The 23,190-nt window shown below is 34.3% G+C and overlaps 1 protein-coding gene across 6 annotated transcripts in view; it reads right to left on the bottom strand.

The window, feature by feature from the left end:
• Positions 1-23,190, bottom strand: part of LOC127725303 (tyrosine-protein phosphatase 10D-like) — a 53,033-nt gene that overhangs the window by 24,048 nt on the left and 5,795 nt on the right. For all 6 annotated transcript variants that reach the window (XR_007992910.1, XR_007992909.1, XR_007992908.1 and 3 more), the window contains exons 2-12: positions 20,388-20,655; positions 11,758-12,030; positions 9,468-9,556; positions 7,539-7,734; positions 6,423-6,692; positions 5,323-5,470; positions 4,722-4,852; positions 3,511-3,795; positions 2,812-2,959; positions 1,920-2,041; positions 702-802 (exon numbers count right to left, since the gene is read on the bottom strand). Coding sequence is in view for 3 of the 6 variants with exons in the window: in XM_052232232.1 (XP_052088192.1) it covers positions 702-802; positions 1,920-2,041; positions 2,812-2,959; positions 3,511-3,795; positions 4,722-4,852; positions 5,323-5,470; positions 6,423-6,692; positions 7,539-7,734; positions 9,468-9,556; positions 11,758-12,030; positions 20,388-20,655 (2,031 nt within the window). In the remaining 3 variants the exon portion in view is untranslated. The remainder of the gene's footprint in view (positions 1-701; positions 803-1,919; positions 2,042-2,811; positions 2,960-3,510; positions 3,796-4,721; positions 4,853-5,322; positions 5,471-6,422; positions 6,693-7,538; positions 7,735-9,467; positions 9,557-11,757; positions 12,031-20,387; positions 20,656-23,190) is intronic.

A 23,190-nucleotide genomic window follows, 5' to 3' on the forward strand; every position in this document is an offset into this window, starting at 1 on the left:
ATGTTTTTAACTACCAATATAACCATGACAAAAAATATATGTGTTCAGTATCAAAGTCAGAATGACAATCAGAACCTGTTTGCAACAAAGATCAGGCAATAGGAGGTGAATTCCTTGTGTTCCACTCCTTTCAGTTTTCATTGAAACAGTATTCCAGACTCATTTTTCCACGAATATTAACATATTTTGAATGTTTTCTTCAGCAGCACCAGAATCTGCCATTTCTTATTTCTCTGCTCACAAGATCGATAACTCTACCAATTGAAAACACCAAAATATTTTGCAGCATGCGATGTGGGAATCCGAATTTTTTGGAACCTTTTTTAAAAGGTCATCTCTCTTTAGCAGTCACTTTTGATTCATCCCATGAGTGACTGCTTAATACAGGTTTGACTGTATGTCTAGTTTTTCCTCATGTCCCCTCATGATAGTCAATCACTTGACTTAATGCCATTAATTCTTAGTCAATTTTCAAAGATATGTATAGTTTCACCCTAAATATATTGCTAACATCTTTTATTTCCAAAAATATTAAACAGTCCAAAGGACAGCGTTAAAACAAGGTTTCACTGTAGTATCACAGCTGCTGAAAATGTTAATTTTTGAATAACACATACTTGCTATATCATTAAAATGCTTAAATTTACAATAATGTTTCAAAATCAAGTTATTTTTTTCCCAAACCAAAGTGCCATACATACTTCAAAATGATGTTGTTGTAATGGTTTTGTAATGGACCAATCAATAAGTAGGCTGCTGGAATCATGTGTTGTAATGTTAATATCATCTACTGGTAAAGGATCTGTAATTATAATATTAATAAATAAATAGTATATTTAATCGATCAGTGCCTTAACTGGCAAGTTGATTTCTGACAAGGGTATGATTGCATTACAATAACTCAGCATGCCTTGACTTTTAAGTTCATTTATCTTTGGAAAATCTAGATAAAAGCAAACATATACTTTCAACATATGTCTTGGACGCATTGCAATATAGTTTTGGCTGAAGTTCCTTTTTTAAATATTCTATACATTATAAAAATAAGGAGATGTGTTATGATTGCCAATGAGACAACTATCCACCATAGTTCAAATGAAGTGGATATAAGCAATTATAGCTATAGGCAACAGTATGGCCTTCAACAATGAGAAAAACCCATACTGTATAGTCGACTATAAAAGGTCCCGACATGAAAAATATGAAACGATTCAATTGAGAAAACTAGCAGCCTAATTTATAACAAAACAATTAAAGAAAAAACATATATGACAGACATGAACCAACGACAACCTTTTATGGATATGTATAAATAATTGTCTAATTTACATATATTGTATATTAAATTTGTTTTCATAACTATTTTCATGTTCTATTATTTTTATTTTAAAGTCTTGTTCATTGTAAAGTTTTAACATGTAAATAAAAAAAAGTGTTGTTTTGAGAAATCTAACTTGCTGACTAACACTATATTTTTAGATAGTTATTTCACCACAGAAACATTGCCTTGTATAAATAGAGAATATCATATGGCTTTTTCAATATCACATCTGTATCAACCCGAGACATCAATATAATCCCAAGAGCTCTGCTCGAGGGATTATATTGGTTGAGGGTTGATACGGTGTGTGATATTGAAAAAGCCATATCATATACACTTTATTATATACCTCAAGTAGATGTTTTTCACATGACATGACGTAATACAGATTAGGGGTTTGATAAATCCTTTGTAACAGTGACTGATATTGATGGAGTGACGTCATACAGATCAAAGGTGTGATAAAGCCTTTGCAACAGTGACTGATATCGATATCATCACGGATGGCTGATACAGCACGATTGCCGTTGACCGTATTACACATACAATTCATCTGTATTTACTACTAAGTATATAATAAATGTAAATATAAACCTACTTGTAATGGCTGTCCTATCAGATTTATCAATAACAGTTGTCCCTGATATAAGATAGATAGACAAATTATATACTGTTCCTGGATGTAGTCCTGTAAAACTATGAAACAATATCCCAGCTGATCTGTAATACAATATTAACAAATATAATTTTTATTGAAATTATGTAATAAATACAAGGAGTAAATCAGCTCAAACAGCCAAAAATATAGTACGTGATATAACATACTCTATATTCTATAGATGGTATGGGTTTTGCTCATTGTTAAAGGCTGTTATGTGATCTATAGTTGCTAACTTCTATGTCATTTGGTCTCTGGTGGAAATTTGTCTCATTGGCAATCATAATACGTCTTCTTATTTTTATATCTATCTCAACCAATTTCAGTTTCCTTTAGTTCATCATAAGATAATAACTCTGTTATCAAAATAGAAATTTTTTTTTCATTCTTGGTAGATTGTTTAATTTAATAATAAAATTCAATAATTTAATTGTGGATGTAACACGTCTTCTGATTGGCTGAACATGTTTTGTCTATCAGCTCATAGACATAATTTTGTGATGTGACCATGACGTCATCAATGGTTTTTTCATGATTTACTCCTTAAAAATGGAATTTAGAATTAAATTATAATGAATGACTGTAACATTTTTTCTGTCTATTCGAAATAACCTAAAAGATGTGGTGCACACTTTTAAATACACTTATACGTGGGTTATTCAGTGAGTACCACATTTTTTATGTTATTTCTTCATAGACAGAAAAAATATTACAGTCATTCCTTAAATAAATTAAAATTTTCCTTTTTCTTCATTTTTTTATAACTTTAAGCTCCACTACATCTGATGTCTACAATGTATTGTTAAATGTGATATGATTAAGCTAGACATACTCTTGTATAGAAAGAGGTGTGGTACTATCTGGTGGATTAATGGCCAGTTTAAATGTCTGGAAGGTCAAGTTCTCTGGCCGTGACCAAGATATATTTATATAGTCTTCTGTTACATGGTCAACAAATAATTCTGATACTGACGTTGAATCTGTAATATACAAGAAATTTCAAATGGTTAAATTCAATAAAATCAGTCAATATAATAACAGTTTTATCCTTAGTTTGAATTTAACAGTTTCTCTACATTTGTATGTTCGGTAGAAATGAATCCAATAAAACAGATATTTTTGTTCAAAAATTTATCTTAATTTAATTTTTTTTCCAATCTACTCAAATAACTTCATGTTTACATAACTCATTAACACATATTTATTTAATAGGTTTGATTTTGATTTTTCTAACAATGTTTTATCATGAACATCATATTGTGAAATCAGTTGAATGGCATATTCGCTCAATTTGTAAATGTGATATTGTATTGAAGAAAATGTTCCTGTTTTGTTTTCCAGATAGGATATCCTTTGTTAATGTTTGAAAATTATAATGCCTTTACCCACTTCATTTAACCATTCTGATCTGGGAAAAAACATGACAAATCATCAATATAGATCCATGTTAACCCCTAATCATCTCACACACCTGCATAATATCCAAAATTTAGGATAGGAACACCTCATTATATACTAATTCTGAACCTACTTGTAGTTGCTGTAATCTTGAGGGGATCACTGGTAACTCCACCACTCCTACAAACAATAGATATCTCATAGGTCTCTCCTGGGTGGAGCTGTGTGAAGCTGTATGATGTCCCCTGTAAGGTGATTGGAGCTATTGGTAGGGTGGTGTTCGTAGTGCCATTTATACCAAGGGAGAGGATACTGACTGTGTAATTCTCAACTTCTCCTACTGTAGGCTTGAACCAGTCTAAATGTATCTCACGACCTCCAATTACAGTGTGTAAGATCTTAGATGGAGGATTTGGTTCTGTAAAAACACAAAAATTTTACCATGTTTACATAACACTGTAAACTTGAAAAATTAAAAGAATACAAAATAATTCACTTTAGGTTGCACTTCTGTAAAGATAGACAATGCAATTGCCCATAGGAACTTCTTTTATGACTGAAACTGTGCCATTTTTACTATGATGTTAAGTAAAAAATCATATCCTAAAATGGAAAGTTCATATGCACTACTATTTTTTTCAAAGGTCAAAACATAGGGCTGTGCGGCATATTTTCAACATTTATATGCTCCAAACTTCTAACAGTTTAAACTTATATTTAAATTCTGTACTCCCCCTCACTTCACTTTGGGTCTTCCTCAGAATTCAATTTGGGTGCTATCCATGTGTATTTATAATGGTAGAATTTCCAAGTTATGTCTCTATAAGTTGAAACATAGAGATCATATCTGGGAACCAGTACATAAACAAAACAAAATTAAAATATCTATGAATATTATATATCTCCCCAAAAGAGGCGTGGTTTGTGAAACAACTGTATTTACAAAGTGTAACCTTTATGATCATTTCTTCCAAATTTTTATTTCGATCATGATTTTTTCATACTATAGATTATATTTTTAATACTATAGATTATATTTTTAACTACCTTGGAGACAGCATTTTTCATAGAAATACATATATATATATATATATTTCCTATAACAACTTAAGTAGAATTGCCCGTGCAGCAGGCCTAATCAAGTAAAAATGAAAGTTATAACTTTTAACATTGTACTAACTATCACTCTTATTGATACAGTACCTACAAAGCACTAAATAAAGTGCCTTAAATAGCATTGATGGAATCGATTCTATACCACAAGATGTGTAATTTGACAATTAGTATCTCTTAATCAAATTAAACAATAACAGAGCATCTAGCACTGTTCTATTGATTACTTACTGGTATATTGTTCCACCGTCTTTGTACTATTTTTCTTCTGTCCTTTTACTGCTGTGACTGTGATGGAGTATTTCCTCCCTGGGACCAGAGAATCAAATTTTACAGTTCGTTCATCTGTATTGGTCTGGAGACTGTAATTTTAAATATATACATCTCAAAATCATAAGTTTTGAATAAAAATATTTGCACTAAGATGACTCTCAAAAGTATTTTAAAAATAGTCCATATTCTGTAAAAGGTATTAAAAAGAAAAACATAAACAGTTTCTGTCCATACTGTCCTCTGCAATACATTCACACTATTGTTGAAAAAATAACAGCTAGAAAATGTATGTGTGTAAAATCTGGCCTTCAGCTGTTGTAACAAATATATGATGAATTAACAGGTTACCAAAGGTCAACATCTAATGTGTAAACAATGTTACAGTTAACAATGAATTACTGTGTTAACATGGAGATTCTAAAATTATTCATGTTCAAATATCATTAATTCTATAGTGGGTGGTACCATGAAAACTTCTAACAAATTGGTAATGAAAACAAATTTATTTATCAAATGTTTTCTTTTAACTCCTTTAAAAAGTGTTTTCAAATTTACTTACAAAGGTGAATGAGTCTGAGATTCTTTAGGGGAAATTTCAACTTCATAATAATCCAGCTGTCCACTCTCCACAGGTCCCCAGGATATCTTCAGTGACGTAGTTAGGATATCCTTGGTTAAAATATCTATATCTCCTGGCATGCTAGGATCTAAATAGAAAAATATTACTACAAAAAATACTTTAAAGCACAGCATGGAGATGTTAATAAAAGAATTATTTCTCATATCAAAAGTTGATATATATATATTTCAATTATTTCATTTATTAGAGTCAACACTGAGGACACTCCTTGTATTGTGCATCATTCTTACATCCAATTAAAAATATGAATCTTGCATAACTAAAATGGGAAAAATATTACTGAACTGAAATTAGAACTTATAAACATGTTATTTAGAAAGACATAAAGCTTTTTCATAAATGCTTGTTGTAAATGAATTTCAAATTTTTTTGTTAAATGTGTTTCTAAAGTCTGAAAAGTTAATATCTAATTTTTGTGCAATTTTCATGAAGTACAAATAACATTTAATAATAGTAACATATTATTTCCCCTGTCCTTTTTGTCCTATACTTCTTGTTACATTTTTGGGGCTTAAATCTAATTTTTCCCGTGCTGATAAATGGTGGGCGAGAACAAAACCAGCAACTCTTTAAAGAAAAGTCTTACAATAAAGTATAGAGCGATTCAGGAACATTTCAGTAGACCTCACTGTGAAATTTTTTAACAAAAAGTGTGACAGGGTTATTACCTTTATAACTTTTATAATTTTTCTGTTGGTTTATTTCTTTTCATTTTTAGCTGAAATCTAGGTTGTAAAACTTAATATACAAAGCAGAGCCTTACACAAAAAGGAAACATCTGCTCAATAAAGTGCTGTGCCTGAACATACAATTAGTGATTTTAATGAGTCTGTTTTTTATATCTGCAGACTTGTAAATAAGAAGGGGTCAATTTTTCTCAAAATTAGTGTTAAAATTGATTTTTCCTTCAAATAATACCCCTAGATATCACCCTTATTATGAAGCAATAAATATTATGTTTATACAGTTCCCCTACTTTAGTATAGAGCTACCATTTATAAGTTTATGCATGGACTTACTTGTATAGAAAATCCTACTAAATTGGTTCCTGCTTTCTTCCCATTCAGATACAGTACCAACAGAGACATTATACTCTATCCCTGCTGACAGATTCCCTATAGTAAATGTTGTGTGACTTGCTGGATAAGTATAGTTTCTAAAGTAGAAGTAACCATCATCAATACTGACAGAGTAATTCACAAATACTGAAGTAAATGGTGGAGTTACTGACAACTCAAGTGAAGATGTAGTACTACTATTCTCTAGTAGACTGGTTACAGTCTCTGGCTCTGAAATGTAAAATGATAATATGTAAATATTAATGTATGTACCTATCTGATGATAGTAAATATGTAAAGTGTAATGTGTCTACTATAATTCCTTACCTTATTCCATGGTGTCAATCTGATAATTTTGTGGTAAAAATTACTTGTATAATTTAGTGGTAAAAATACTTGTATAATTTTGTGGTAAAAATTACTTGTATAATTTAGTGGTAAAAATACTTGTATAATTTTGTGGTAAAAATTATTTGTGTGACTTGGATAATTTGTTAATAACAAATCACTTAAATAATTTGGAGATACAAATGATATGTATAATTTGGTAATAACAAACTACTTGGATAATTTGTTGGTCCACATGACTTGGATAATTTGTTAATAACAAATCACTTAAATGAGTTGGAGATACAAATGATATGTATAATTTGGTAATAACAAACTACTTGGATAATTTGTTAGTCCACATGACTTGGATAATTTGTTGGTCCACATGACTTGGATAATTTGTTGGTCCACATGACTTGGATAATTTGTTGGTCCACATGACTTGGATAATTTGTTGGTCCACATGACTTGGATAATTTGTTGGTCCACATGACTTGGATAATTTGTTGGTCCACATGACTTGGATAATTTGTTGGTCCACATGACTTGGATAATTTGAAGGTACAAATACTTGAAGTTGTAGAATGAACAGCTACATGTATATCATAGTGAAGTAGTCGAAGTAGTGAAAGTGTGGTCATTTGACTTATTGGTAGAATGAACAGCTACATGTATATCATAGTGAAGTAGTAGAAGTGGTGAAAGTGTGGTCATTTGACTTATTGGTAGAAGGAACATGAAACTTACTGGTAGAATGGAAAGCTATATCAGGATCACTTCTCCTGTTGTTTTGTACAGAGTATGCCCTGATCTCTATAGGTGTGCCAGGAATAACACCCCTGACCTCGGTCACACAGGTGGACAATAACATAGTACAGGTCAGATTCATCTCACCCTCATAATTAAATGTGTTGTTATAAGTAGCTGATAAGTATACATGGTCCTGAAATAAAAAACACATCTTAAAACACTTTATCAATACATGTACTGAAAATGTAGTCTTTAAACTAGATAAGCATAAACATGATAATTACTCAACTAATAACAGGAGGCAGGATATAGACAATTTTAGTTTTGTCAGTGTAAGTTCACAAGGTAATAGTCTAAAGGAAACCACGTCATTTGATCATGACAAATTATTCAACATCGATATAAATTTTAAGTGATAAGTAAGCAAATTTTAATTTCGAAGTCTTTAGTTTTATTGCACAATCCATACACTCTTGTTGATCATACTGCAACCATGTATCTAAAGACCCTGTAATGTAGTTAGAAGATTTTATCTACTTTTGCTGTAAGCAGATATCATATTATGCACTGGAGCCGAACCTAGGGAGACCCTCATGGGTAGTCAAGGTTGTTAAAACCCCCCTTAGAACAGGTAGTATATTATGCACTGTACATGACTTTTACTGCTTTTTTTTCTACTTAAATGCTTAACAACAGGTCTTAGATATTTAGATTTTATATATCCAGATGGGCTTTGAAAATATCAATGGATGACACAGGAAGCTAAGCATGATAGTAGATAAACCATCAGGATCTCTGGATAATGTATTTTCAAGATTAAACATCCAACTAGCTTTGTCTGTTTGCTTTTGTCAGATCTGATATGACTGAACCTGGAAAATGTCAGCATAAAGTCAGGAATCCAGTTGTTTGTCTTTCAGCTTTTCAAGATTTTAAAGACATCAAATACCCTTGTAAATTCAATATCATTTTTTTATTACTGGTTATACAATGTCTTGCAGCTTTTCATGATCTTATAGACATAAACCACCCTTGTAAATTCAATAACTTTTGTTCTTATAAACTAATTATACAGTGATGTGATACATAAGAAATAAAAACACGCCAATCAATATGACATAAAATATTTTAATTATGGTTTCCACCCAGGAATATATAATATCTACCTGATGAAAATAAAATCAATACGGGAATATTCATGATTATTATTTCTAGTTTATTATATACCTTTGTATCTTCTTTCATTACAAAAGCTACTACTAATAAGGTATTGGCTGATAGTATCATATATATTGTTAATCTGGGATATAATATAACACTTATCAAATCCTAATATTTCAGGCTGTCTTGCTAGAATTATCTTCAATCTAGATAATGAAGTTTTCATTCAGCATCAATAAAAGAACAGAGTTCCAATGTCCCTTGCATTGCACATATTTCATCTATCCAAGGGCATTAACTAAAAGAAACTTTTTTTGTTCTTTAAACCTTTTAACAAATATCTTCGAGAAATGAAGGCTTGAGAGCAAATACAATAAATTTGACAAAAATCTGGCAAAACTTGTACACATGAGAGCGCTTACAATGCAATTTTCCATATAGTTAATATTTCCAAGGGGCATAACTCTTTAAAAAATATTAAGATCAGCACTGATTTTGGAACTTGGCTGAGACGTTGCTGATATAAATCTCTGATACAAGTTTCATAAAAATCTGGCAAGAATTGTACATGTGAGAGCGCTAACAAGACCGGACGGATGCCAGTATTTCTATGTCTCCCACAATGCCTCCCGGGGGGACAATAAAACACTGGACAAAAATATTATTGTAAGGAGTCACCAGAATGACTGCCTGACCCATCAACTAATCAAAGATTTTTGCTGAATGCTACAAATATACCCATGTCTGAAGTTTTTTCTGACTAACCTGTTGGCTATTAAAGTCTTCTTTCCATGCTAACATCAGTGTATAATTATCTATAGCCATAATCCAATGTATCGTTGGTGGTAATGGTCCTACAAAAATCAAAACATGTATATATATCACTTGAGTATTCTGTAATTCAGGAGCCTGTCACTCAATGGTTGTCTTTTGATGCTGAATATCATATTTATTTTTTTGTTTTCTGTTTTGTAAAAAAAATCCAGGCCATTAGTTTCCTTGTCCGAATTGTTTTACATTCCTCATATCAGGTCTTTCATAGCTTGCTATGCAGTATGGGTTTTGCTCATTGTTGAAGGCCGTACAATGACCTATAGTTGCTACCTCCTACATTATTTGGTCTCTGGTGGGGAGTTGTCTTATTGGCAACATACCACATCTTCTTATCCTTTTATTGGACCATATATCATATATATGATATACAAGTAAATATAGACATTCATAGCAAAAAAACAGCACCTTCATTGCTATTGATCATCACAAAGTTTTGGTGAGTACAAAGAAACATCACCTTCATTGCTATTGATCATCACAAAGTTTTGGTGAGTACAAAGAAACAGCACCTTCATTGCTATTGTTCATCACAAAGTTCTGGTGAGTACAAAGAAACAGCATCTTCACTGATATTGATCATCAATGTTCTAGTGAGTACAAAGAAACAGCACATTCATTGCTATTGATCATCAACATTCTGGTGAGTAAAAAGAAACAGCACCTTCATTGCTATTGATCATCAACGTTCTGGTGAGTACAAAGAAACATAACCTTTAATGCAACTGGATCATCACAAAGTTCTGGTGAGTACAAAAAACATCCCCTTCATTGATATTGATCATCACAAAGTTCTGGTGAGTACAAAGAAATATTACCTTCATTGCAATTGATCATCACAAAGTTCTGGTGAGTACAAAAAAAAAAATACATCCCCTTCATTGATATTGATCATCACAAAGTTCTGGTGAGTACAAAAGCTTTCCACAACACATGCTTTCAATGTAACAAAAAATTGTGCTCTACTGAACTTATTCGTAATAGGATATTACTTTTTTAAGTATGTTCATACTTGTATGGTTAAGGATCCTGAATGAATTAGATTGTTGAATAGATATTTCATCTTCACGAAGTTTATTTGTGAAAAATACCCATACAGAAAAAGGTTAAATTTCCTGAGTCACTATTTAACCCTCACTTTTATAATCTATGTTCCTGGTGGTACCTTTACTTGTATTATCAATTATCCTTGCGGTACCCTTACTTGTATTATCAATGATCCTGGTGGTACCCTTACTTGTATTATCTATGATCCTGGCGGTACCCTTACTTGTATTATCTATGATCCTGGCAGTACCCTTACTTGTATTATCAATGATCCTGGTGGTACCTTTACTTGTATTATCTATGATCCTGGCGGTACCCTTACTTGTATTATCTATGATCCTGGCGGTACCCTTACTTGTATTATCTATGATCCTGGCGGTACCCTTACTTGTATTATCAATGATCCTGGCGGTACCCTTACTTGTATTATCTATGATCCTGGCGGTACCCTTACTTGTATTATCAATGATCCTGGCGGTACCCTTACTTGTATTATCAATGATCCTGGCGGTACCCTTACTTGTATTATCTATGATCCTGGCGGTACCCTTACTTGTATTATCTATGATCCTGGCGGTACCCTTACTTGTATTATCAATGATCCTGGTGGTACCTTTACTTGTATTATCTATGATCCTGGCGGTACCCTTACTTGTATTATCAATGATCCTGGCGGTACCCTTACTTGTATTATCTATGATCCTGGCGGTACCCTTACTTGTATTATCTATGATCCTGGCGGTACCCTTACTTGTATTATCAATGATCCTGGCGGTACCCTTACTTGTATTATCAATTATCCTGGTGGTACCCTAACTTGTATTCTCAATGATCCTGGCGGTACCCTTGCTTGTATTCTCAATGATCCTGGCAGTACCCTTACTTGTATTATCAATGATCCTGGGGATACCCTTACTTGTATTATCAAGATCCTAGCGGTACCCTTACTTGTATTATCAATGATCCTGGTGGTACCCTTACTTGTATTCTCAATGATCCTGGCGGTACCCTTACTTGTATTATCAATTATCCTGGGGGTACCCTTACTTGTATTATCAATGATCTTGGTGGTACCCTTACTTGTATTATCTATGATCCTGGCGGTACCCTTACTTGTATTATCAATGATCCTTGGGATACCCTTACTTGTATTATCAAGATCTGGCGGTACCCTTACTTGTATTATCAATGATCCTGGCAGTACCATTACTGTATACACCATTACTTATACTATCTACAGCTATACTGTACAAGGCTCCTGGATATAATCCTGTCAAGTTATGATACTCCACTGTTATTGGGTCGGATTTATACAGTTCTGAGTTATTGTTTGTTTCAGTAACCGTAACTCTGTATGAATCCTGAGTACTTCTACTGTTTCCCTGCCAAGTAAGGTATAGGTAATCAGTACCAGCATCTGAGACAACAAGAGAGGACGGTGGAAGAGGTTCTGAAAAAATAAAAGTCGGAAAACTGTTCAATTTTCATATACATGATTTATAAAAATATTTGTTTCTATACTAACATTCACCGTAATTAATGTTGTACATTGTATGTTCATCATGATGTAATAATAATTTAGATAGCATGAGCATTTCAATATGTGAACATAGAGAGCATTGAAGGAAGATAAGTATATATAATAAACAAAGTTTTAAAATACATCTACTGACAGCACTGAAAAAGTTATTCTTTCCATATGACATGCATAATATACTGGTTCCTTTGTCCTTTCTCACAGAGGTCATTCTCTCCATATGACATGTATAATATACTGGTTCCTTTGTCCTTTCTCAAAGAGGCCATTCTCTCCATATGACATGTACAATATACTGGTTCCTTTGTCCTTTCTCAAAGAGGCCATTTTCTCCATATGACATGTATAATATACTGGCTCCTTTGTCCTTTCTCACAGAGATCATTCCCTCCATATGACATGTATAATATACTGGTTCCTTTGTCCTTTCTCACAGAGGCCATTCTCTCCATATGACATGTATAATATACTGGTTCCTTTGTCCTTTCTCACAGAGGCCATTCTCTCCATATGACATGTATAATATACTGGTTCCTTTGCCCTTTCTCACAGAGGCCATTCTCTCCATATGACATGTATAATATACTGGTTCCTTTGTCCTTTCTCACAGAGATCATTCCCTCCATATGACATGTATAATATACTGGTTCCTTTGTCCTTTCTCACAGAGGCCATTCTCTCCATATGACATGTATAATATACTGGTTCCTTTGTCCTTTCTCACAGAGGTCATTCTCTCCATATGACATGTATAATATACTGGTTCCTTTGCCCTTTCTCACAGAGATCATTCCCTCCATATGACATGTATAATATACTGGTTCCTTTGTCCTTTCTCACAGAGGCCATTCTCTCCATATGACATGTATAATATACTGGTTCCTTTGTCCTTTCTCACAGAGATCATTCCCTCCATATGACATGTATAATATACTGGTTCCTTTGTCCTTTCTCACAAAGGCCATTCCCTCCATATGACATTTATAATATACTGGTTCCTTAGTCCTTTCTCACAGAGGTCATTCCCTCCATATGACATGTATAATATACTGGTTCCTTAGTCCTTTCTCACAGAGGCCATTCTCTCCATATGACATGTATAATACACTGGTTCCTTTGCCCTTTCTCACAGAGGCCATTCTCTCCATATGACATGTATAATATACTGGTTCCTTTGTCCTTTCTCACAGAGATCATTCCCTCCATATGACATGTATAATATACTGGTTCCTTTGTCCTTTCTCACAGAGGCCATTCTCTCCATATGACATGTATAATATACTGGTTCCTTTGTCCTTTCTCACAGAGGCCATTCTCTCCATATGACATGTATAATATACTGGTTCCTTTGTCCTTTCTCACAGAGGCCATTCTCTCCATATGACATGTATAATATACTGGTTCCTTTGTCCTTTCTCACAGAGGCCATTCTCTCCATATGACATGTATAATATACTGGTTCCTTTGCCCTTTCTCACAGAGGCCATTCTCTCCATATGACATGTATAATATACTGGTTCCTTTGTCCTTTCTCACAGAGATCATTCCCTCCATATGACATGTATAATATACTGGTTCCTTTGTCCTTTCTCACAGAGGCCATTCCCTCCATATGACATGTATAATATACTGGTTCCTTTGTCCTTTCTCACAGAGGCCATTCTCTCCATATGACATGTATAATATACTGGTTCCTTTGTCCTTTCTCACAGAGGCCATTCTCTCCATATGACATGTATAATATACTGGTTCCTTTGTCCTTTCTCACAGAGGCCATTCTCTCCATATGACATGTATAATATACTGGTTCCTTTGTCCTTTCTCACAGAGGCCATTCTCTCCATATGACATGTATAATATACTGGTTCCTTTGTCCTTTCTCACAGAGGCCATTCTCTCCATATGACATGTATAATATACTGGTTCCTTTGTCCTTTCTCACAGAGGCCATTCTCTCCATATGACATGTATAATATACTGGTTCCTTTGTCCTTTCTCACAGAGGCCATTCTCTCCATATGACATGTATAATATACTGGTTCCTTTGTCCTTTGAGGCCATTCTCTCCATATGACATGTATAATATACTGGTTCCTTTGTCCTTTCTCACAGAGGCCATTCTCTCCATATGACATGTATAATATACTGGTTCCTTTGTCCTTTCTCACAGAGATCATTCCCTCCATATGACATGTATAATATACTGGTTCCTTTGTCCGTTCTCACAGAGGCCATTCTCTCCATATGACATGTATAATATACTGGTTCCTTTGTCCTTTCTCACAGAGGCCATTCTCTCCATATGACATGTATAATATACTGGTTCCTTTGTCCTTTCTCACAGAGGCCATTCTCTCCATATGACATGTATAATATACTGGTTCCTTTGTCCTTTCTCACAGATGTTATTCTCTCCATATGACATGTATAATATACTGGTTCCTTTGTCCTTTCTCACAGAGGCCATTCTCTCCATATGACATGTATAATATACTGGTTCCTTTGTCCTTTCTCACAGAAGCCATTCTCTCCATATGACATGTATAATATACTGGTTCCTTTGTCCTTTCTCACAGAGGCCATTCTCTCCATATGACATGTATAATATACTGGTTCCTTTGTCCTTTCTCACAGAGGCCATTCTCTCCATATGACATGTATAATATACTGGTTCCTTTGTCCTTTCTCACAGAGGCCATTCTCTCCATATGACATGTATAATATACTGGTTCCTTTGCCCTTTCTCACAGAGGCCATTCTCTCCATATGACATGTATAATATACTGGTTCCTTTGCCCTTTCTCACAGAGATCATTCCCTCCATATGACATGTATAATATACTGGTTCCTTTGTCCTTTCTCACAGAGGCCATTCTCTCCATATGACATGTATAATATACTGGTTCCTTAGTCCTTTCTCACAGAGATCATTCCCTCCATATGACATGTATAATATACTGGTTCCTTTGTCCTTTCTCACAAAGGCCATTCCCTCCATATGACATTTATAATATACTGGTTCCTTAGTCCTTTCTCACAGAGGTCATTCCCTCCATATGACATGTATAATATACTGGTTCCTTTGTCCTTTCTCACAGAGGCCATTCTCTCCATATGACATGTATAATACACTGGTTCCTTTGTCCTTTCTCACAGAGGCCATTCTCTCCATATGACATGTATAATATACTGGTTCCTTTTTCCTTTCTCACAGAGGCCATTCTCTCCATATGACATGTATAATATACTGGTTCCTTTGTCCTTTCTCACAGAGGCCATTCTCTCCATATGACATGTATAATATACTGGTTCCTTTGTCCTTTCTCACAGAGGCCATTCTCTCCATATGACATGTATAATATACTGGTTCCTTTGTCCTTTCTCACAGAGGCCATTCTCTCCATATGACATGTATAATATACTGGTTCCTTTGTCCTTTCTCACAGAGGCCATTCTCTCCATATGACATGTATAATATACTGGTTCCTTTGTCCTTTCTCACAGAGGCCATTCTCTCCATATGACATGTATAATATACTGGTTCCTTTGTCCTTTCTCACAGAGGCCATTCTCTCCATATGACATGTATAATATACTGGTTCCTTTGTCCTTTCTCACAGAGGCCATTCTCTCCATATGACATGTATAATATACTGGTTCCTTTGTCCTTTCTCACAGAGGCCATTCTCTCCATATGACATGTATAATATACTGGTTCCTTTGTCCTTTCTCACAGAGGCCATTCTCTCCATATGACATGTATAATATACTGGTTCCTTTGTCCTTTCTCACAGATGCCATTCTCTCCATATGACATGTATAATATACTGGTTCCTTTGTCCTTTCTCACAGAGGCCATTCTCTCCATATGACATGTATAATATACTGGTTCCTTTGTCCTTTCTCACAGAGGCCATTCTCTCCATATGACATGTATAATATACTGGTTCCTTTGTCCTTTCTCACAGAGGCCATTCTCTCCATATGACATGTATAATATACTGGTTCCTTTGTCCTTTCTCACAGAGGCCATTCTCTCCATATGACATGTATAATATACTGGTTCCTTTGTCCTTTCTCACAGAGGCCATTCTCTCCATATGACATGTATAATATACTGGTTCCTTTGCCCTTTCTCACAGAGGCCATTCTCTCCATATGACATGTATAATATACTGGTTCCTTTGCCCTTTCTCACAGAGATCATTCCCTCCATATGACATGTATAATATACTGGTTCCTTTGTCCTTTCTCACAGAGGCCATTCTCTCCATATGACATGTATAATATACTGGTTCCTTAGTCCTTTCTCACAGAGATCATTCCCTCCATATGACATGTATAATATACTGGTTCCTTTGTCCTTTCTCACAAAGGCCATTCCCTCCATATGACATTTATAATATACTGGTTCCTTAGTCCTTTCTCACAGAGGTCATTCCCTCCATATGACATGTATAATATACTGGTTCCTTTGTCCTTTCTCACAGAGGTCATTCCCTCCATATGACATGTATAATACACTGGTTCCTTTGTCCTTTCTCACAGAGGCCATTCTCTCCATATGACATGTATAATATACTGGTTCCTTTGTCCTTTCTCACAGAGGCCATTCTCTCCATATGACATGTATAATATACTGGTTCCTTTGTCCTTTCTCACAGAGGCCATTCTCTCCATATGACATGTATAATATACTGGTTCCTTTGTCCTTTCTCACAGAGGCCATTCTCTCCATATGACATGTATAATATACTGGTTCCTTTGTCCTTTCTCACAGAGGCCATTCTCTCCATATGACATGTATAATATACTGGTTCCTTTGTCCTTTCTCACAGAGATCATTCCCTCCATATGACATGTATAATATACTGGTTCCTTTGTCCTTTCTCACAAAGGCCATTCCCTCCATATGACATTTATAATATACTGGTTCCTTAGTCCTTTCTCACAGAGGCCATTCCCTCCATATGACATGTATAATATACTGGTTCCTTAGTCCTTTCTCACAGAGGCCATTCTCTCCATATGACATGTATAATACACTGGTTCCTTTGCCCTTTCTCACAGAGGCCATTCTCTCCATATGACATGTATAATATACTGGTTCCTTTGTCCTTTCTCACAGAGATCATTCCCTCCATATGACATGTATAATATACTGGTTCCTTTGTCCTTTCTCACAGAGGCCATTCCCTCCATATGACATGTATAATATACTGGTTCCTTTGTCCTTTCTCACAGAGGCCATTCTCTCCATATGACATGTATAATATACTGGTTCCTTTGTCCTTTCTCACAGAGGCCATTCTCTCCATATGACATGTATAATATACTGGTTCCTTTGTCCTTTGAGGCCATTCTCTCCATTTGACATGTATAATATACTGGTTCCTTTGTTCTTTCTCACAGAGGCCATTCTCTCCATATGACATGTATAATATACTGGTTCCTTTGTCCTTTCTCACAGAGATCATTCCCTCCATATGACATGTATAATATACTGGTTCCTTTGTCCTTTCTCACAGAGGCCATTCTCTCCATATGACATGTATAATATACTGGTTCCTTTGTCCTTTCTCACAGAGGCCATTCTCTCCATATGACATGTATAATATACTGGTTCCTTTGTCCTTTCTCACAGATGCCATTCTCTCCATATGACATGTATAATATACTGGTTCCTTTGTCCTTTCTCACAGAGGCCATTCTCTCCATATGACATGTATAATATACTGGTTCCTTTGTCCTTTCTCACAGAGGCCATTCTCTCCATATGACATGTATAATATACTGGTTCCTTTGTCCTTTCTCACAGAGGCCATTCTCTCCATATGACATGTATAATATACTGGTTCCTTTGTCCTTTCTCACAGAGGCCATTCTCTCCATATGACATGTATAATATACTGGTTCCTTTGTCCTTTCTCACAGAGGCCATTCTCTCCATATGACATGTATAATATACTGGTTCCTTTGTCCTTTCTCACAGAGGCCATTCTCTCCATATGACATGTATAATATACTGGTTCCTTTGCCCTTTCTCACAGAGGCCATTCTCTCCATATGACATGTATAATATACTGGTTCCTTTGCCCTTTCTCACAGAGATCATTCCCTCCATATGACATGTATAATATACTGGTTCCTTTGTCCTTTCTCACAGAGGCCATTCTCTCCATATGACATGTATAATATACTGGTTCCTTTGTCCTTTCTCACAAAGGCCATTCCCTCCATATGACATGTATAATATACTGGTTCCTTAGTCCTTTCTCACAGAGGTCATTCCCTCCATATGACATGTATAATATACTGGTTCCTTTGTCCTTTCTCACAGAGGCCATTCTCTCCATATGACATGTATAATACACTGGTTCCTTTGTCCTTTCTCACAGAGGCCATTCTCTCCATATGACATGTATAATATACTGGTTCCTTTTTCCTTTCTCACAGAGGCCATTCTCTCCATATGACATGTATAATATACTGGTTCCTTTGTCCTTTCTCACAGAGGCCATTCTCTCCATATGACATGTATAATATACTGGTTCCTTTGTCCTTTGTCACAGAGGCCATTCTCTCCATATGACATGTATAATATACTGGTTCCTTTGTCCTTTCTCACAGAGGCCATTCTCTCCATATGACATGTATAATATACTGGTTCCTTTGTCCTTTCTCACAGAGGCCATTCTCTCCATATGACATGTATAATATACTGGTTCCTTTGTCCTTTCTCACAGAGGCCATTCTCTCCATATGACATGTATAATATACTGGTTCCTTTGTCCTTTCTCACAGAGGCCATTCTCTCCATATGACATGTATAATATACTGGTTCCTTTGTCCTTTCTCACAGAGGCCATTCTCTCCATATGACATGTATAATATACTGGTTCCTTTGTCCTTTCTCACAGAGATCATTCCCTCCATATGACATGTATAATATACTGGTTCCTTTGTCCTTTCTCACAGAGGCCATTCTCTCCATATGACATGTATAATATACTGGTTCCTTTGTCCTTTCTCACAGAGGCCATTCTCTCCATATGACATGTATAATATACTGGTTCCTTTGTCCTTTCTCACAGAGGCCATTCTCTCCATATGACATGTATAATATACTGGTTCCTTTGTCCTTTCTCACAGAGGCCATTCTCTCCATATGACATGTATAATATACTGGTTCCTTTGTCCTTTCTCACAGAGGCCATTCTCTCCATATGACATGTATAATATACTGGTTCCTTTGTCCTTTCTCACAGAGGCCATTCTCTCCATATGACATGTATAATATACTGGTTCCTTTGTCCTTTCTCACAGAGGCCATTCTCTCCATATGACATGTATAATATACTGGTTCCTTTGTCCTTTCTCACAGAGATCATTCTCTCCATATGACATGTATAATATACTGGTTCCTTTGTCCTTTCTCACAGAGGTCATTCCCTCCATATGACATGTATAATATACTGGTTCCTTTGTCCTTTCTCACAGAGGTCATTCTCTCCATATGACATGTATAATATACTGGTTCCTTTGTCCTTTCTCACAGAGGCCATTCTCTCCATATGACATGTATAATATACTGGTTCCTTTGTCCTTTCTCACAGAGGCCATTCTCTCCATATGACATGTATAATATACTGGTTCCTTTGTCCTTTCTCACAGAGGCCATTCTCTCCATATGACATGTATAATATACTGGTTCCTTTGTCCTTTCTCACAGAGGCCATTCTCTCCATATGACATGTATAATATACTGGTTCCTTTGTCCTTTCTCACAGTGCTTAAGTATACTGGTATGATTCAACATGTTCAAATGATTTATTTCAATAATGTGCTTCAAAATCCAGTTCATAATATTATGCAATTGTTATAAACATTGATAAAGCTAATGTTGCAATTTGCCTAAGCATATTTATTTTTTATGGTTTTGGCCAAATTTGTTTCTTGTTTCTCCAATGTTTTGGTTATGAGTGAACTAGATGAAAGATGGTGTATTATATGCTGAGACACCATGTCATATAATTTTTATTAATAATTCTTATATAAAAAAAAAAAATTTAACCTGTTTTGTCTAAAAATTCTAAATAGGCTGCTGATTAAAATATTGCAGATGTTTACACTATCAAATTCAGATCAGTTTTAAAAAAGTTACCATATGCTAAAGAAAATTGACCAATTTTATCTATAATTTTTCAAATCAGTTTTACATCACAAAAATCAAAATAATAATTAATTGTTACAGAATAAAAGAAACGTACTTGTAGTTCCTGTAGATTTGAAAACTTCCGTGCCATCCTTATTCAGCTGTAACGTATATATAACACCTGGACTTAAATTATCTAACTGATATGTAGCAATATTATCTGTGGTCAGGGTATAGTCTATTTCCTGGTTTGTTATGTTGCCAGGGATACCGTAACCTAGGGTATAGTTTACACCTTCCTTTGTCTCCTCCCATGATATGTCCAGGTAAGTACTTCCTGAGGAGACATTAACTTTGATGATCTCTGATGAAATATGGCTTATCTGAAAAAGATATAAATATATCCAAATTACAATTTGTCAATTTTATCTTATAAACAAGATAAATTAGGAAACCATAAGAATGGGTCTTAATGAAATATGTGACAGTTTCATAAGTTACATTGGTAAACTGAGAAATGTTTAAGACCACTAAACATTTCGACTTATTCACGACAAAAGTTTTTTTTTTAAATCATAGACATTATTTATAGATATATATCACTGTAAACTGTTTCCAGTAAGTTCATTGCAGAAGTTTAACCATCAAATCTCAAGATGGAGATGAGCAGTAAAAAAGCTGCATCCATATATATATATACATGATTTATGTTCATTTCATAGAAATTGTCTAAGGCAAAATTAAGCTTAGATGGTTTTGGTTGGTCAATTTTCCCAGTTGAAATTCTTCAAAATTTTTATGTAGTTTTCTACCCCAAATTTTTAAAGTCTTAAAATTGCACATGGGGGTTCAAAGTACATTTTGTAATTGATGAAAACGTAAGTATGTATTGAAATCAGAATGCTATATTAAGATTTGGTACTTCCTTAACGTAACTTTTTTTCTTGTGGATTTCCAATTTCTAAATGGCAGCCTGATATATTGCTGAAGGTTATCTTTTACTTTGCTTCATGGGGCAGGTCCACTCAACTCCAATCTTAACTGACTAGGATTGTCAGTTTTCCTACTGAAAGTCTGTGGTTCGCTCCGACTTCCTCCACCAATAAAAACTGACCACCATGAAATAGCACAATAATGTTGAAAGTGGTGTTAAACACCAATCAATCAATCAATCTTTTATTTTGATAAATTTGGTTTGTCATACAGGTTCTGTACATGTACTGTTTCAATTTTGTCTGTCATTATAAGTTCTGCATGTACATGTACTATTACAATTTTGTCTGACACCAATATTCACTAAAACTATTTTCTGTCAAAAATTGGTTCATGTGTATATTCAGAAACTATGCATTTATTATTAATTGTCCATGTTGCCTGCACATGTCCAAATAACATCTTTGATGTCAGGATTTTTATACTTAAAGGTTTGGTGTTAACAGACTATTCTGTGGAATGTCAGAAATATTTTAGGTGTATTTTTTAAGAGAAACATGTTGTAGTCTTTATAATAGTCACTGTGATTGATATGTTAGTTTTATGAACTTTCATTGGGTCAAGGACAATGCTATTTTTTTTCTCATGGAACAGGAAGATATATATCTGAAAATGAGTTAACAAAACTGGAAAAACCACTCTGAATGAAAAGAAACTTGTTACAAACATGAATTTATATTGCCAAATTTTTACTTGGAAAGAGCAACTCAAATGGTTTCAGGCATTGGTCAGTCTTTAGTTTCCTATAGAGTGTTTTGTGGACTGTTGTGGGTCATTTTCTTTTGACCATAAGGTGTTGATTGTATGTCTGTAGATCATGGTTTTAGATTGCCCCCTTGATGTCTCCCCCCTTTTTATTTTTACAATGTTTTTATCAGTAAATGTTTTGATAAAATTTATAAGATGTTCATTTCAATGCATATACGAATTAAGCCTGTAAGGTGAATGAACACATAAAAATTTGCTCAAAAATAAAAAAGGTTATACCAATTTCAGGAAGATTGTTAATATGATGATTGTGATATAATCATATTTGTACTAATTAACTATAAAAAGATTTTTTACATAAATCTCAAATTATCTGTCATGAAATGTACATAAATAGTCCGTCCACCATGAAAGTCTGACCCCAACAATTAACCACTAATTAAGTGACACACTTACTAATAAAGGTAATAATATCCATAATATATACATTCTTTTACACTTATCTATAAAATAACTTAGTGTGCATTAGATCAAACTAACAGAAAATGGTCGTACATCATTACGTCAAAAAGATGCCTCTAGGATATAAACAAGGAACATGGAGTCATGATTTAACTAATCATTCAATTCATCATAAATTTTCATTACACAGTATATGGTGCATCAGTGTTTAAAAAATTATTTGATACAACTGTCAAAACACTTTAAGTTCAACTTAATATGTCAATGATTTGTATCATAAACAGAAGCTTTGTGAACGTTTTTGCATAAATGCATATGTTAAAACATTTGTAGGTCTTTGTACTTGTTCAAAACATACATGTACGGCATATGTATCAAACTTAGATTTACTGATAACAAAATATCTGAGAGGTCAATTTTGCTACAGCTAACTGTCCTATAATCTGATAAGTGGTCAGTTATCTATTTAGTTAATGCCTTTACTGGAGATGTAGTTGTATTTGTAAACCTGAGAGTTAATTAATTTGACAGGTACAAATTCACATACATGTAAAACTTAAATGAAGAAAACTGAAGGTAAAAACAAAATACAATCACTGAGTGCAGGATACCTTTGTTAGTCACAATAAAAATTAAAAAGTAAACATCAGTTCGTTGATGGTTTTCTGTAACTAAAGAAGAAAAACTGACCGAATTACAAAAAAAAGGTTCCAAACAAGTTTGGAAGTATCCATATTAAAATGACCAAAATGATA

The sequence above is a fragment of the Mytilus californianus genome, unplaced genomic scaffold (assembly GCF_021869535.1).
Source record: "Mytilus californianus isolate M0D057914Y unplaced genomic scaffold, xbMytCali1.0.p SCAF_15, whole genome shotgun sequence".
In the NCBI taxonomy this organism is placed as follows: Eukaryota; Metazoa; Mollusca; class Bivalvia; order Mytilida; family Mytilidae; genus Mytilus; species Mytilus californianus.